Raw genomic sequence first — 15,504 nt, 5'->3', positions numbered from 1 at the left:
GATGACATGAGCCCCTGTGTATTACTCATAAAGTTTTAAGCTACACACACACACACACACACGTACATACACACACACATACACACACACACACGAACACACACACACACACACACACACACACACACACCTTAAGATCAGTGATGATGTTTACTTGCCTGTTAGCTTAAGCTCCTTATCACCTCCACATAGAGGGCAACCGTTTCTGCTTTAATGCACTAACACAATACAACACATCGCCAGAGCAACAACACAAAACATTTGCACACCCCCGCATGTTACATCTGCATACAGTTATTGTAAGTCTCAATTAGAAATAATAACCACAGCAGACAGAGTGTAGCCTTATATCATCCTGAAGCTGCTCATAGAAAGACATTTATTTATTTTAAATTACAGCTGAAATGATTTGTCGATTACTGGATGAATCAATTTACACCACACCAATTCAATTACTTCTTAAGCCCCAACATCAAATATTTCCTATTTCCTTTTTTAATGTGTTTTTTGTTTTTGCTGTATTTTTGTAAATTAAATATGAATATGTTTTAGACTGTTGATCATATAAATCGAGCAGTCACCACTCAGGAAACTTAAACCATCTGATATTATGTTGGCTAATGACGATAACACAGTTATAAATAACACAGCCAAAGAGGAAATGCCTGAGAAATAAAAGTGAATACAATCATTTAAACAGTGTAAAGGACAAACCGAACAGAGGCAAGTACAACATAATGTTATTATTATTTTTATCTCCACCAAGGAGGTTATATTTTCACCCCTGTACGTGTGTTTGTTCGTAAGCAGATTACACAAAAATTGTGGTGTGGTGTGGATCAGGGAGTGGATCCAGGAATAGTGTTTTCCTTTTTTTTTTTTACCATTGTGACATTTTTCAACATTTTCACTGATTTTACAGAGAATAATTCCTGGACCTTGATGAAAATATTCAGGGAACTGAGATTTATGAGTGTGTGAAATCGGGTGCAGCTTGATTGAATACAAGGGGACTGTTGGGCCTTGGCTTTAGTTAAAAATGTTATAATACCGCAATTGTGAGGAAATGGAAAGCATATTTATAAAAGAGATTCGAATGAGGCTATAGAGCTGACAGATCTGAACTTATGAGATCTGACATATAGTTGTCAGTCTGCATTTACACATAATTTCTGTCTCTGTGGTAGCACTGGTTGCAGCAATCATACTGATGGGGAGCATCACAGCATCAATTGCTGCCTAAACCTCAGATTTTCTGAGTGTGGTGGACTCTGGATAAAACAATCATGCAAGGATTTTAACATCTTATAAAATATGCGGTTGTATTTCTTATTATCTTCAGTCTCTATAAAAGAAAATGGGAGGAGAAAATTTGATTTCTGTCGAATAAACTCATGAGGTTCTGCGTCCGTCCATTGACACCAGCGTACGTCAGTGAACGTCACAAGGAGTTAACCAGGCTGCAGCTGCCTAAAGCAAAACAAACAGTGATGTGGACCTTATAGACAAACTCTGTGACTAATACTCTGAAAAGGCTTGATTTTTTTCCTTTTCCGAGAATAGGTATTCTAGGCTTGTGTCTCCCTAAAGAATGAGCAGGAAAAGGACAAAGCTCCTGAATGGCATGAGTGCGTCATTGTTCAGGACTCAGTAATGAACTGTTCTTTTCACAAAGCCCAAACACTGAGCTGAGCTGCCACTGAGCAGGATCAAGCTCGTCCAAATCCACTTACAAATACATTTTCAGCACATCACTGTAAGGCTGCGGTCGCTCCGGTCCTGTGTTTGATCTCTTCATGTCTTGACAGCTCCTGGATCAGATCTCCGTCGTTTAATGTCATTTTCAGAGGCCCGTTAGATTTCACACAGTTTGCAAATCACAACTTTTTCATTCAAACTGCTTTCATTTCAGTATTTATTATGAATACACCATCTCTAATGTTATCTGTATTGAATTATATGTTTCAATAGTTACCGACTGTAATAAATAATATGATGTTGCTCGTGCTGCTTTCCCCTTCACAGGGTGACACAGTTGCTCTGAGATGCTTTAAAGCCAACAAGTACTTTGACAAGGCAGAGAGAGTGTGGCCTGAATAAAAGGCTTATTGTGGTCCACCGTCCTGGTGAAGCAGCTACCTTGCGTCACTGTAATAATTAGCTTCAAGGATGAGATAATATGATGCAACGATTCAGCCATTCACAACCATTTTCCAAGCAGAACATTTGAAGTTCCCACCCTCGATGGTCATGGAGACATTCTTCCACATTCAGGTTTACAAATGTATTGATGTTCAAAAAGCACAAGGTAAAAAGGTTATTCAATCCCTCTTTATATTCATCAACATACATATGTATGTACTGTAAAAAAAAAATGCCCTCAGTTATACCTAAACTCAAATATTGAATCATACTAATATTGATCTGCTGCAGGAGCAGATAAGGCTCTTCATGCTCTACTGCACTCAGATCATGTGAGCGCTCAATAAATACATTCACACGTCTCAGTGCTGAAACAAAACCTACTTTTATGGAAACCAGCCGTGGAAACTCTGTTGTTGTTCCCCGAACATTTCTTTATATAAAGTTTTAGTCTTCTGTGTTAATTACTCTGTCGAGGTGAGTGAGAAGGAGATGCTGTGTTACAGATGTGTCTGAGTGTGTGTATGTGTATGTGTGTGTATGTGTATGTGTGTGTATGTGTGTGTGTGTGTGTGTGTGTGTGTGTGTGTGTGTGTGTGTGTGTGTGTGTGTGTGTGTGTGTGTGTGTGTGACAGCTGCACTGCGACCTCTCTGTCCCAGATCTGTTCACTTCAATCAGAGGGATTTATTCACAGTGTCTGAGCACCCAGAGATCTCTGTGGCTAATCTCACCCCTGGTGCTAAGAATCTGCCCAGCATGAGCATTAGAATGTGTTAGAACTGCTCTACATCCCACTGGAGACGTGGGAGAAAAGTTTCTCTAATATCCGTCAATAACTTATTGGGTTTTCCACAGGGAGGTCAGAGGTCACAGTGCCTTTGATAGATATTCAGTGTCTTGCTCATAGATGCCTCAGCAGGGCAGATGCCAGCTGAAGTATTTACATTCACACGTTACTGTAATATTGTTTTCAACTCTGTAATTTGACTTGTTTTAAAAAAGAGCAACACTTATTTTTGTATTTGTTTTATATGCTACACAAAGACTGAGATAGATTTTGCACAAACCCTCAGTCAGTTACTTGGAGAAAAACAGGAAAATAATGGGAAAAAAACCTTAACTTTAGCTTTATAGTTTTCCTTCATGTCTTCTGCTATTCAGTGCACGATTCATTCAATCATTTTCACAAAAACATGTTATTTCAAAAATATTGGCGAACTGGTAATTATGCAACTAGTGTGTTTACTTATCGTTATGTATATGTGTAACCCAAAAAAATTCATGTCTCTATAAATTGCAGCTTCTTGAAATCTCATGTGGGATGTGCCAGAGATTTGAATGACAGCAAAATACAAACTATATGAACAAACAAAGAAATAGATGCAGTCAATATATAAACAATGGCTTCAGTATGCTACTATAATTAATTATTTTCTCATCTATTGCAGAGTACAGATTGATTGAAGATCAAAGTCGAGTTGAGGATCAAAACCAAAAATAGAACAATTGTAAATTCTTTCAGCATCAAATGCAAACACTACAGTGAACATACTGTACCATGAATGCTCAAACCAATCTGTGATTGTAAGTCAGACAACATCTGTTTAGTTGCACTTGTTTTAATTGTTGTGGCAACAGACACCAAAAACAGTTCTTTTTAATAAACAGATTGAATGTTTTCTATGATAGATAACAGTATATTCAGAGTAAAGACTTATTTTTGTTGCATTGGAAAGATCATGTTTAACAGAATACTGAGTATACAGTGTATTTCATATCATTTCAAGTCCCTGTGGTTCTACCTCTGTAGAATGGTCATGTAGCTCTTTCACTCCTGAGTAGTGTTGTTTGAATTTCCAGAAAAGCCAAGGTCTTCTAATGACACTTCATCACCAGAATTCCACTCTTTCACCTGATCCCGAGCCTTGTTTGAACAACTAACTAATCAGAACAGTGAATGGTCGTCCTGCGTGTGCTTCCTGTGACAGGGCTACGGCTCTTTAATTAGCTCCGATTCTTTCATTGCAGAGCAAACAGCAACATATGCCACTTGGTGACAGGCGTCCGTGTGCACAAGGACAGGACAGGATAGAACTGTGCCCATAAACACCTGCCGCATTCAAAATAGAAACGTCACAATGCAAAAAAAAAGAAAAAGAAAACGATAGTAAACTTTAAGATTCACTAAAAGTATCATGCAACTATTCCGGAATTCTATTTGAATATGTTTTAATTACTAATGAATTTAGCTGATAATACAACCTCATTTCTCTAGTACAATCAATTAAAAATTTTGAGAAAACTAATTGTATTCACTTTTTATTTGCATTTAGTAAAAAGGTCTTCATCAAATTCCAAGCCTTCCTCCATATTTTGCTGAAGATCTCTTACCAACTAAAGCAAATATTCTAATGCTTTCATTTTCAAGATATCATCTTACTATCGAAATACTCAAAAACTATTACATTTACTACAATATGAATTTAACCAGCCTTCATCATGTTGTGGGTGAGATTATCTGACACAGACCTCGACTCAGACCATAATTTCGGAAGCAGGATCTTTTTTTGCCATTGCAGATTAGAAATCTGAGCGGATCAGCAGTTGAAATATATGGAGTCCCCCAGGGCTCATTTCTTGGACCACTGTTATTCAACCTGTCGGGCTAAATTAACCATTTGCAAGTCAAATCACAAGTGTCATTTACACGGATTAAGCTGGAGAAAAATGTCCCCACCACTTTTATTGAAGTGGCAGATTTAGTCTCAATTACTTTTAATATAATCTATCAAAAATGTTTATAAAATCAAATCCCTGCTTCAGTTTAAATTATGTATTTAGTTGCCCCGTTTAAGGACAAAGGCCTTGTGGGTAACCTGTGTGGGTTGGATGTAGTTCAGCGGGTGTGTGGGTAGTAAATCTCACTCGAGTGTAGGAGTGAGGAGTATCTGCATGTAATGGCTGCCAGCCACATTAATGTACTGTACATCCTACAGGTAGTGAGTTATAGTAGTTCACTGCTGCAGAGGAAAGTTCCTGATTATGAACGTCACAACATCTCACCACCATACCTCAGTGGAGTGATCTGGACTGTCAAGACTAGTTACCAGCTTTATGAGCCAGGTTAAAAATAGAACGAGTGTGTGATACATGGCAATAATATTGCTTATCACACCTGACCGAGTGACTATGGTTTAGAGCAATGCTGGATGCAATTAAACTTCCATCAGACAAATAAAGACAGGGTGGAAATACAGAAATAAAGTCAGCCCACTTCATGACGAGGAGGAAGAAAGAAAATCATTCACACACAGGCAGGCACGGAGAGAAGTGGCATCAGACAGGGGAGAAAGAAAACAGCATTTGCAACACGACTTACCCTCAAAAACATTAAAATATTACAACAAATAACTCAAGAAGGTGATATAATTAATCATAGATTATATCCCAGGTTAATGCTCACCACAGATAGTAAAATTTCAGGATGCATTTCTCACAACAAACTAAATATAGTTATAGCATTAAAGCTACTTTCTAACAGTGTCTCAAAATATTGTTGTCCTTTATAATAATTTTAAGCTTATGCTTATATTGTTAATTTTCAATCAATTCCTTAAACTATCAGTTTTCAGTTGTAGGCAAAAACTAAATTTGACATGTCAGTGTTGTGTAAAGAAAATAACCAGATCAGAATTTGATCATCTCAAAACAAACAGTAAGAATTAGAGGTCTCATGTCCAGAAAAGATGTACCTCATATTTTCTTTTACTTTATCTATTTTGAAGACATGTGCATTACATTGTGTTGATGACACATATAAAAAATATTATTGCTGTGCCACTGACACACAGTATAGCATCCATGCTGTCTGGTTTTGTCTTTCCATATCCTGACAGATAAGCTGGTCTAAGCAGCCGAAAATGCAGTTAAATGCAAACACAGACGTCACCTCATCACTTTTTTGCGAGCAGGAAACGTCAGTGTCTTTGATATTTGAGGATCACAAAGAGGAAAGTTTCATTGTGATTCTGTTGACAAGAGATAGAAAGCCAGGGAACTCAGGAAATGAGCTGAAGGGGGCTTTGATTGCACCCAACAGCATCATGTGTCTTTATTAACAGGCCTTGACCAGGTGGTTGTGAATAGGCCAGGCCTTAGAATCAAAGGAGAGGGGAACGTGGAGCTGCTCACGCATTCTTCCTCCCTTCATTATCCCTCCTGCTCGCCCAGCAACAGGTACTACACCAGTGTGAGGGGTTTTACACACACACTTAGGACGGCTTATATCAGAAGGGTTATTTTTTTCATCAAGGGCGAATCAGTCTGAGTGTCAGGGCATGACACAAATTTATTCTCGGAAAATATATGATCATGAGAGATCAGTTTAAATCTTCGAATCTATAGAAGTAATATAGAAGAGCTTTTTAAAAGCCTGGGAATAAACCTTCATAAAATATCTTAAATCAACATATTCATGGGTATGTATGTGAAAGGTAGTGTTCTATTCTTTCCAGGCTACATCAGGACGTTGAACACGTGTGAATTTTCACACAAATGTGGGACCAAAATAGAACAGTTTTGACTGTAAGGCAAATGTCAGCTCATTTAAAAGAACAGGAAGTTAGTTGTGTGGGCAGAGGTAAACACAACAAGAATAAACTGACATCCAGCATCAGCATCAGACAGGCCTGACATGCCTCATCTCTCTGATGTGTACAAAGCTCCAGTCGCACGAGGAGCGGCCTGCTGCGTTGTGTTCACGGAGTCAGATCATATCAAGCCCCTGTGAAGACCGGCAGACTGACAATGAAGTTTGGCAGGGCAGCAGGAAGCATCTGGGCTTCACCCTCATCTCTGTGACATGACGCGCCTGCGAGCGAGGCCCGGAGTCAGAGCAGCCCGCAAAGAGCAAGTCACTGGCCACAAGCAATCTTGAAAGGCCAAGCACGATTACATCCACATCATTCTAGCCAATTACAACACAAACAGAACATGACTCGCAGATCAAGGCGCCAGCCACGTATGAACATCATGGGTCCATCAAGGTTCAGACCTCGTCGACAGGCAGCAGCATTAAAAAGACAGGGGGGGGGGGGTTCCCATAGGGTGATCTCTGCCTCGCGTGCACTCAGACCATCTCAGGATTTCCATTAGAAAGAGTGTTCTCCATATCAATCCAAGCTTTAATTAAAAAGCTGCTATATTCACAGAGCCTTCGTACGCTCGCTGGAAATGCGCAGGCCGTCCCGCTCTTCTCCGTGAGTGGGCGAAATGGGGCTTTTGGAAACCAAATGAGTTCATTGTGGCCGGGCTGGAGCCTTTCATCTAATTTTATTGTCCTTACAGAGTGACTGTCACCCTCTGGTAAACACTTGATGTTGTCATCAGAATCAGCACAATTACTCATATGCTTGAAAAGGTGACTCAATAGACACTCAATGCAATTTAATCTATAGAAATATATATAGTTAAATAGTTTTAGAATTACTCAAATCATTAATTGTGACAAATGTATTTCATGTTTAATAATTAAACATATAAACTTATAAACATTTTTCGTATTTAAAATAGACTCTTTGGCCAAACTGCAGAGGACTTGTGACTATTTAATTTTCTGGATGCATGTTTTACAGAGACACTTGTTGACATGTGCCAAATAGACAAGGATAATTAAATCATAAAATGGGGTGTATATTTCCAGTTGTAAAATGTATAATACTACAGCAGTTTATTTTAAATAAAGAAAAAACATCGCAGAATTTTTTAGGCCAATTAACTGTCCTGTATTGCCCTGTAAATTTACAGAGACCTTTAATGAGTCCAAACATAGTCGCACAAAGACAATTTGAGGATTGTTTTTACCATTATTGGACGACTGTATTATTCCTCTAAGCCTCTCTTGGTTTGCATGAGGTTTGTTCATTCAGCCACATAATGATGCTTCAGTAAACGCTGATAAACAAAAAAAGGTTTTATTAACAGATCAAATGAAATCAATACAAAAATATCCCTCTCAAAACAATTTAAAAAACATCAGAACAACTTGTACTACTCTTACAGACTGATCTGAGCCTTCCCAGTGGAAATGTAAATAATCTGACTTGAAGTAGGATCCAGTACAAAGAGCAGTGGTGAGGGTCTGGATGAGCGTGTTGCTGGTCGTCTCATTCAGGAAACTGGCTCCTCATCGTGTCTGCCAGCTGCGGATCAGTCTCTGACAACATGAGCTGCAGGTGCTGAAACTACACAAGAGGAAGAAGGGTGGGGTGGAAACATGGTGTTTATTTTCCACAGAAGCCGGTGGTGTGTGGCAGCGGTCCATCACACGTCCTGGACTGAAACCAGCTCCAAAAATAAATCCCTTTATGTGAACCAATGACATTTAGCTGAAGTGGTGACCGCTCCTCGAGAAAAAAATGCGAGCAAAAAATATTTGTAGAAAGTTAATTTAACTCGATGAATAAATTGATTACTTTATTAATAAATTGCTCATTTTGTCTCGCCAACACTAGAGAAACTTAAAAGTTATTCCATTTAAAACCATGAGAAACTGAGATAAAAACAAGGAGCTCTAACCAACCAACTGAATGTAATGCAAGATTTAAACTAATCAAGCATTTGGAGGCAGCACTTACTGAAGCTTTAAACTTGGGAAACAAACTGCCTGCAGCTGTGAGACACATCTTCTCTGTCAGAAAACCTTTCTTCACCAGATCTGCAACGGTGTCCTATGAAGAACAAAGAACAGACCTGTCAGTGGCCTTTCACAGAGAACAGGAAGTTCTGGTTCATATTATTTTATGATTCTTCAACAGTTGCATTTGAACAGAGTGCTCCTCGACCTTGGGAATCTGACTGCAGATATCAGCAAGAAACTCAGTCGTGATCTCTGCCAGAGTGTTGAGCTGTTCATCTTCCTTACTGCCTTCATTATCTTTGCATTCACTGTGGAACTGAAGCACCCGCAGAATGGTCTCCACAAGGGTCAGACCTAGAAACAAAACACAGAAGATATTTGCACAAAAACATTCATCTTTTCTATTTTGAATTAGAACTAGGCACATTCGAAAAAGGAAAATGAGGGAGGAGGAAGTGCTGAACCTCCAAACGGGCAATATTTAGCACACTTGATATATGTTTTTCAATGTTATTCCTTATTATGCAAAAACACTAAAGGACCTACTAGTGTTTTGCCTTATATCCACATTGAGAAGAGTGTGGGTAACTGTTTTGGAAAGTCTCTCTTCTCACCATGAGCAAGATACAGAAGCTCAAAGCAGATTTCAGTGAAATGCACAAAACAATTCTTTCCCTTTGCATTTGGATGTTTTTCATTTAGCCAGGTAACTTCTTTAGACAAGAAAGCAATCAGGGGGATTTATGTGTAAATTTAGAAAGAACAGTGAAGCAGTTCGACTAACTCACTTGTGTCACTTTTGCTGGGCCACTGATCCTGGCATCTATAAAGAGCCTGGAGAACAGAAAGCGACTGAACCAAAATGCTCTTCTTCTTCTCCTCCTGCAGGACAACGGGAAGATCTTCGGGCCGGCAAAGGTCTTCACATACAATCTCACAGACAAAGTCCCATACTGCTTTGCCAGGCCCATCGGGGGACGCTAGAGGAAACAGTCAAGCATAATATTACCACATAAACGTGACTCGTTAACTTGTGAGATGGTGGGACGGCAGCTGAAGATGAGTCTTACCAAAACCCTGAATGCCCTCATCTACGGTGGTGAGGAGTTGGAGGGCATGAAGGTAAACCTCTAAGCCAGTAGAACTCTCTGGTCTGTGAAAACAAGTTAATCCTGTTGAATGCTGAGGCTCAGCTACATTATCAACATTGTGTGTAACTGTTATACTCTGTTGTATCAGAACAACAATAAAATATACACATATTTTACGACACAATGTCAATAACAGCAAATCACCAATGCATTGGAGAAGCTAAATATAAATATACAAAAGGAAAAGGAGAGTCTGAGAGCGTCTTATCACACTAAAATTATTGTTAATCTAAGTAAAACTACCTGAGGATCTATCTAAAATGAAAGAAAATATCACTTCATATTTCGCAAATTCCCATAAATTTATACATCTGAACTAGAACCCAAGCGATTTATGGTTTGGCTGATAAAAATCTGTCACTATGAGCCTTTCACAGACGTATAAATAAACGCTGCAGTAAGGAAACGCATGTATGTTTATATTCTATGTTATAAAGAAAATGTGTATTTTCTTAATTCAAGTTCTATATATTTGGTTGTATTTGTGTTTTCCTTTTATCTAGAGTAGTAGTATTTAGAATAAAATGTATGCTCAACTAAAAATATTAAGCCTCAGTTACATTTCTTTGTCATAAGGGTTTGATAGCAACATCATGGGAAACGTTGCCAATATATCATCATCAGGCGCCATAACTCAACCCTCATTAAAATGGTTCATTTTTAAAAACTGTATTTTCAAAGCTTTCCTTGTAGATTTTCATATTCCTATTGAAAATTAACGTAATCATGAAAATACAACTACCATTCTCCTGAATTAAAACATTCCCACCTAAGCTGCTTGGCTGCTTCGAGAAGGCATGAGGCCACATCCAGACGGCTTTCAGCATCATCCCCCTCCTCACTAGGCTGAGCTGTGATCCAACTCTTCATCAGCTCTTCGTCAAGGTCAAACAGTTTGTCAACCAGCTCTCCCACCTTCTCGAGCAGGTCCTCTATAAAACAGAGAATAATCTTTTTAGGAAGCACACAAAGGTTACAAATAGTAACCATCAAACTTATTGTGACTTTGAGACACTGCAATTCATCTCATACCAAACTGATTATAATTATACAAAAGTAAAACTTCTTTAGCTAATGATAAAAAAGAAATGAGCAAAAACAAAGTACTGTTGGTGGAGCTGCACATGATGAAGCAGAGGTTGGATTGCACAGATGTCTGCTGTCGTATTCGCTGAAGCCAGAGGGAACAAACATCTTTCTGAGAGAGACCAGTCAGCAGAAACCTGCAAACATCATCAGAGAGAGTTAACACTTCTCCCTCAGTCCCTACATCTCAGATGTCGACAGGAAATGGAAACCTCACCTGCTTGTTTCCAGAAGGGTTGGAGGATCTGCGTCTGCAAGAAGAAGCAACAGCACAGCTCTGTGGACACACAGGGAGTTGCATTATATAGCGTGAATCCCAGTAGTGTACAAAAAAACGTAGACTGTATATAAAGATGGATAACATGACTGCTGCCCAATAGTGAAGCCAAAGTGGTTCAATTGCAACCTGGTCCAGGTCATAAATGTCGCCTCCTACATGTTAATGGATGGGACATGGACCATACAAAATAAATATATATCACATCAAAAGAAATTTCTCAAAGGAGGTTTTCTTCATTTTTGGTAGTTTTTAATCACACTAATGTTTGTTCAAGTTAGATTTTTCTGGTAAGTTTGGTTTCAATTAGTTATTTGATGCTATAAAAATATGGTGAAAGGTCAAGATTGACAGCTAAAACTGGCACGTGATATGTCAAGCATGTGTATCAACAGGACCTCGCTACTGCAGAGACTCTGGCTCCAAATGTGCAAGCTGGCAGCATTCATATCCAGGATATTTTAGCTTAATTCATGGAAAGTGGGAGGAAGACACGTCGTCCATCTCTATATACAGTCTATGTCTAGTATCTATGAAACAACGATGACAGATGATGACTTCTACCCACACTAAGTCTTCATTTTGGCTGAGAGTCAGACACGTGTCTGGAAAACAAGCCATGTTCCCGAGGATTCCCACACAAATTTCCTAGAGAAGCACAGGAAAAATCTTTTACAAGTGATGGAACTCTCACAGCTCAGAAATAGACATTGGATTATATTTGAGACTGTGCAAAAACCGGAATGGAATTTTACTCACTGTGAGTCGTGGACATTTAGATTTGACGATCATCCCAAGAAGGATATCAGGGGCTTTAAATTCCAGCATAAAACCAGCAACGTCCTATAGATGTAAGGTAGATAAATAGTAAATATCGAAACTTCTACAATTGTTCACCTCTCACCTCATTGTTATCAATGAAGTTGGGCTAAAAACAAAAACAGTTGTCAGTATAATCCAATACAGTTCAAGGGTAAGACAAACAACAAAGCCTCAAATCCTCTAATACAGTTTTATTCAGGCAATAGAAATGTTTTAGGTTGTAATTATAAATTATTTAAATTATTATTCGTAAAAACATCGTCGTTTTAGAAACTAAACATTATAAGCTTACAGAAGGGATGATTTATTGCAGAGCTATTATATGAGCTAGTATTAGCTAGGTACCTAATTAACTGTCATCTAAGTATATGTTTAAAATCATTGTTAATGCTTTATGAACGACACAAAGATACCAGCTGCATATTTCAATCATTTGATTCACAGTATGTGGTACAACTTCTAGTGCATAGATCATTTAACTTAATTTCAAATGAGCTTTTTGTGTAAATGTTTACCACTGCAACTTGTTTTTTTTAATTATCTAATTTACTACATTAATGTCTGATCAATTATCACCTATACTGTCCACGACATGAGTGATATATTTACACAACACAACTTAACGTCCCGTGGTAAAGAAAAGCGTTTGTAAACAAAGACTGTGAAGCATATGGGACAAAGGTTAATGGGAACTTGACCTTGTCCATCGTCATATCCCAAACTCTAGATAGATCTTCCTCATCATCATCCTCGAGCTGCATTGGACCTTCAGATTCTTCCTCTGAATGATCTTTGATCATCTGTAAGACATTTAACAAACATGTTGTGATGTTATGATGTACAGTTTGCAGCAGAGAGCAACTGCACAAAGGACATACAGTGGAGATGCTGCTATCAATATCAACTGTAATTGAAAGATTTATCATCGCTTCTGATTTGATTTGTCATCTCTAAATTGGCTGATGAGGAAAGTACATTGTTCAATAGCTCTAGAAAACAAATACAACTCAGGATTAAGTTGTCACTACTAGACAAGTTCAGATTAGTTGCTGCTGTGATTTCCATTGAAGATATGAACTATTAAATTAATACATTTTTATGTAAGAAATCATTATGTATTTTATGAAATTCTCAACAAACAGCCTGCCTACACGGATGAGACGATTCAGGGTGGTGAAAAGCCAGAGCTTGCTGTACACAGTGTTTCCAATTGCATCCGCATTTTCATCCTCCTCTCCATCAGCTGTCTCTCGGGGTGGTGATGGGTTACGGTCCATTACAGGGGACTGTGCAATTAGAGATGTCGATCTCCATTTCTCCATCTCCTCTGTATCGTTAGAGTCACCAGACTCGATAGTAGAGTCATCACTCAACTCTGGGGAAACAACAACAAAAGATGGTGGCACAAATTAGATTTGGGGACTGATTATATAACGTAAGGAGATTTATCAGCAATACATGTTTTGGTTTTTACTAAGGCAGCTAACGCTCAATACGTGCTGGAGTGTCACTGAGCAGGACTGCTTTATATAAGAACTGGATTTACAGGATTTAGGCAACAATGTCTTGACATATATTTGACAGGTATTTAATGAACAGGAAAAGCAAAAACATCCAGACTAGTCCTGTTATCTTTGGAATCAAAATATTCCCAGAATTTTAAGAATATACATTTATATGTTCTAGTCACATAGAAAAAAAACCAATGCTGCCTAATATTAATGATATTAAGCTTTATTTAAATAGCAATGACCGATATTTTGATGCTTGAACACATGCCCCCACCAACAGAATGCCAGGTGTAGTGTTGACAAATGAAACTGTCGCACACTCATTGTGGGTGCGTTAGCTAAGTGTGTAAATAAAGCCATGGAGGGCAGGAGTGCATTAACCCAGTTAAAGTAACCATGAAACCTTATAGAAGTAAAGCTAAGGCACTCACAATGGGGCAGGACAATATCATTTGTCAACACTACACATGTCATTCTATTAGTTGAGGAATTTTGATGGATGAGCACAGAAGAATAAATCCAAGAGCAGAGGAGAAATGCGAGAGCAGCCGTTTGTACGCAGGTACAGAGTCGGTGTGAGGAGAAGAGCTGAAGCGCAGGAAATCTGTTAAAGCAACAAAAATATTGTGCAAGTTTGAGCACGAGCAGAGCAAATCCAAGCACAAGCAGGGACTATTAGAGTGAGAGCGCAGGGTTTTTCAGTAGTGAAACGATTACAAAATATGAATGGGAATTGAGTGAGTCCTGCTCTGAAACTGAAAGACCAGGCAGTTGGATAAAGAAAAAACACATAAGGTGACACCACAGTTTTGACATTTGAATTAGATGTTTCAGACAGAGAACCTCAGTACTCTATATGTAGCGGTGTCAAGGCCGATAGTCATTACCTCGGGCTTGTCAATACAGTATTTACCTCCAAGAAATGTTGACAGATAGAAATGCCCTGCAATAAATCAAAACCTCCTTAAGGCTGTGATACTGAAGTTATATAGTAGCTCTTTTATTGCAGTTTTGATTCAGTCAAAGTCAAAGTGATTCAATTTCACAGTGATTTCTGAGGTTGCACTTTGTGGTGCTGTTTAACTATATATGTTAAGCAGAGAGCTATTTACAGAATATACTCAGTGAACACCAACACTGAAGGAACGGAGTGTAAACAATTATCATTATGCAAAGTTATACATGTTATGCAGGCTAATTTGATCGAGTATCTCAGATTTATTTATAAATTAAATGATGCATCTGATTTTACTTAGTAACTAGCTCTCAAACAAATGAGTGTTGAATACAATATTTCATTTTATTAAACGTAGTGGAGTGGACGCATACAGTGGTATAGATAAAGAAAACTTTTAAATACGTTACTGCCTCCAGTACCTTACAGTACTGCAGTAAATACACACGATCATTTTAGTATTGAAGAACTTCCGATTAGCAGTTTAGCTAGCAGCTGCACATATCGCAGCTAGCGGTGTGTTGTTTTTAAAACGGCCTCACTCATGAACTTCTTGTAAACTCACCCATAGTGTTCGCTCTCTGCAGACGAAGTTAGCTGCTGAATAATGACGTAAGTATTCGTGAGTTTCTGTTTCTAAACATTACAAACAGCCTCCATTTATCAAGTCACTGGCTGCGCATGCGCGGAAGCGGTACACTTCTTCTTGTACTGGTCGACCACCTTAGAGCAAATTAATCTGCTTCCCCCTGCAGGACGAACGGGGAATGACAGTGTACCTGTAGGGAACATTTACTCCTTTTCAGCCCTTCTGGAAACAAGCCCAGTAGATGTGGATAACTTACAAGTTTACAATTATAAAGTGTCGATACAGTAAATGTGAAATGTTAATATAAGAGCTGTTGTTTTATGATGTTCTTTT

The 15,504-nt window shown here is 38.5% G+C and overlaps 1 protein-coding gene across 1 annotated transcript; it reads right to left on the bottom strand.

Moving 5' to 3' along the window:
• Positions 1–8,099: 8,099 nt before the first annotated feature.
• On the bottom strand, positions 8,100–15,282 carry saal1 (serum amyloid A-like 1). The gene is made up of 13 exons (XM_034587039.1): positions 15,148–15,282; positions 13,268–13,491; positions 12,815–12,916; positions 12,054–12,137; positions 11,863–11,942; positions 11,235–11,294; positions 11,039–11,154; positions 10,701–10,863; positions 9,851–9,933; positions 9,569–9,760; positions 8,986–9,134; positions 8,779–8,871; positions 8,100–8,385 (listed from the first exon to the last, which is right to left on the bottom strand). Exons 1-13 carry the CDS (start codon positions 15,149–15,151, stop codon positions 8,308–8,310), a joined length of 1,428 nt encoding a protein of 475 aa, XP_034442930.1. The 5' UTR covers positions 15,152–15,282; the 3' UTR covers positions 8,100–8,307.
• Between the last annotated feature and the right edge of the window lie 222 nt (positions 15,283–15,504).

Source organism: Hippoglossus hippoglossus, chromosome 6, assembly GCF_009819705.1.
Source record: "Hippoglossus hippoglossus isolate fHipHip1 chromosome 6, fHipHip1.pri, whole genome shotgun sequence".
Lineage (NCBI taxonomy): Eukaryota > Metazoa > Chordata > Actinopteri > Pleuronectiformes > Pleuronectidae > Hippoglossus > Hippoglossus hippoglossus.
Note: the sequence above shows the minus strand (reverse complement) of the source record. Positions and strands in the feature narration are given on the sequence as shown.

What these genes read in the sequence shown, in the direction of transcription:
- saal1 (XM_034587039.1), bottom strand. An exon ending in GGGATATGACGATGGACAAG is followed by an intron (nt 12,138 to 12,814) that starts GTCAAGTTCCCA and finishes TTACATCTATAG; the next exon opens with GACGTTGCTGGTTTTATGCT. An exon ending in TCTGCAGTCAGATTCCCAAG is followed by an intron (nt 8,872 to 8,985) that starts GTCGAGGAGCAC and finishes TGTTCTTCATAG; the next exon opens with GACACCGTTGCAGATCTGGT.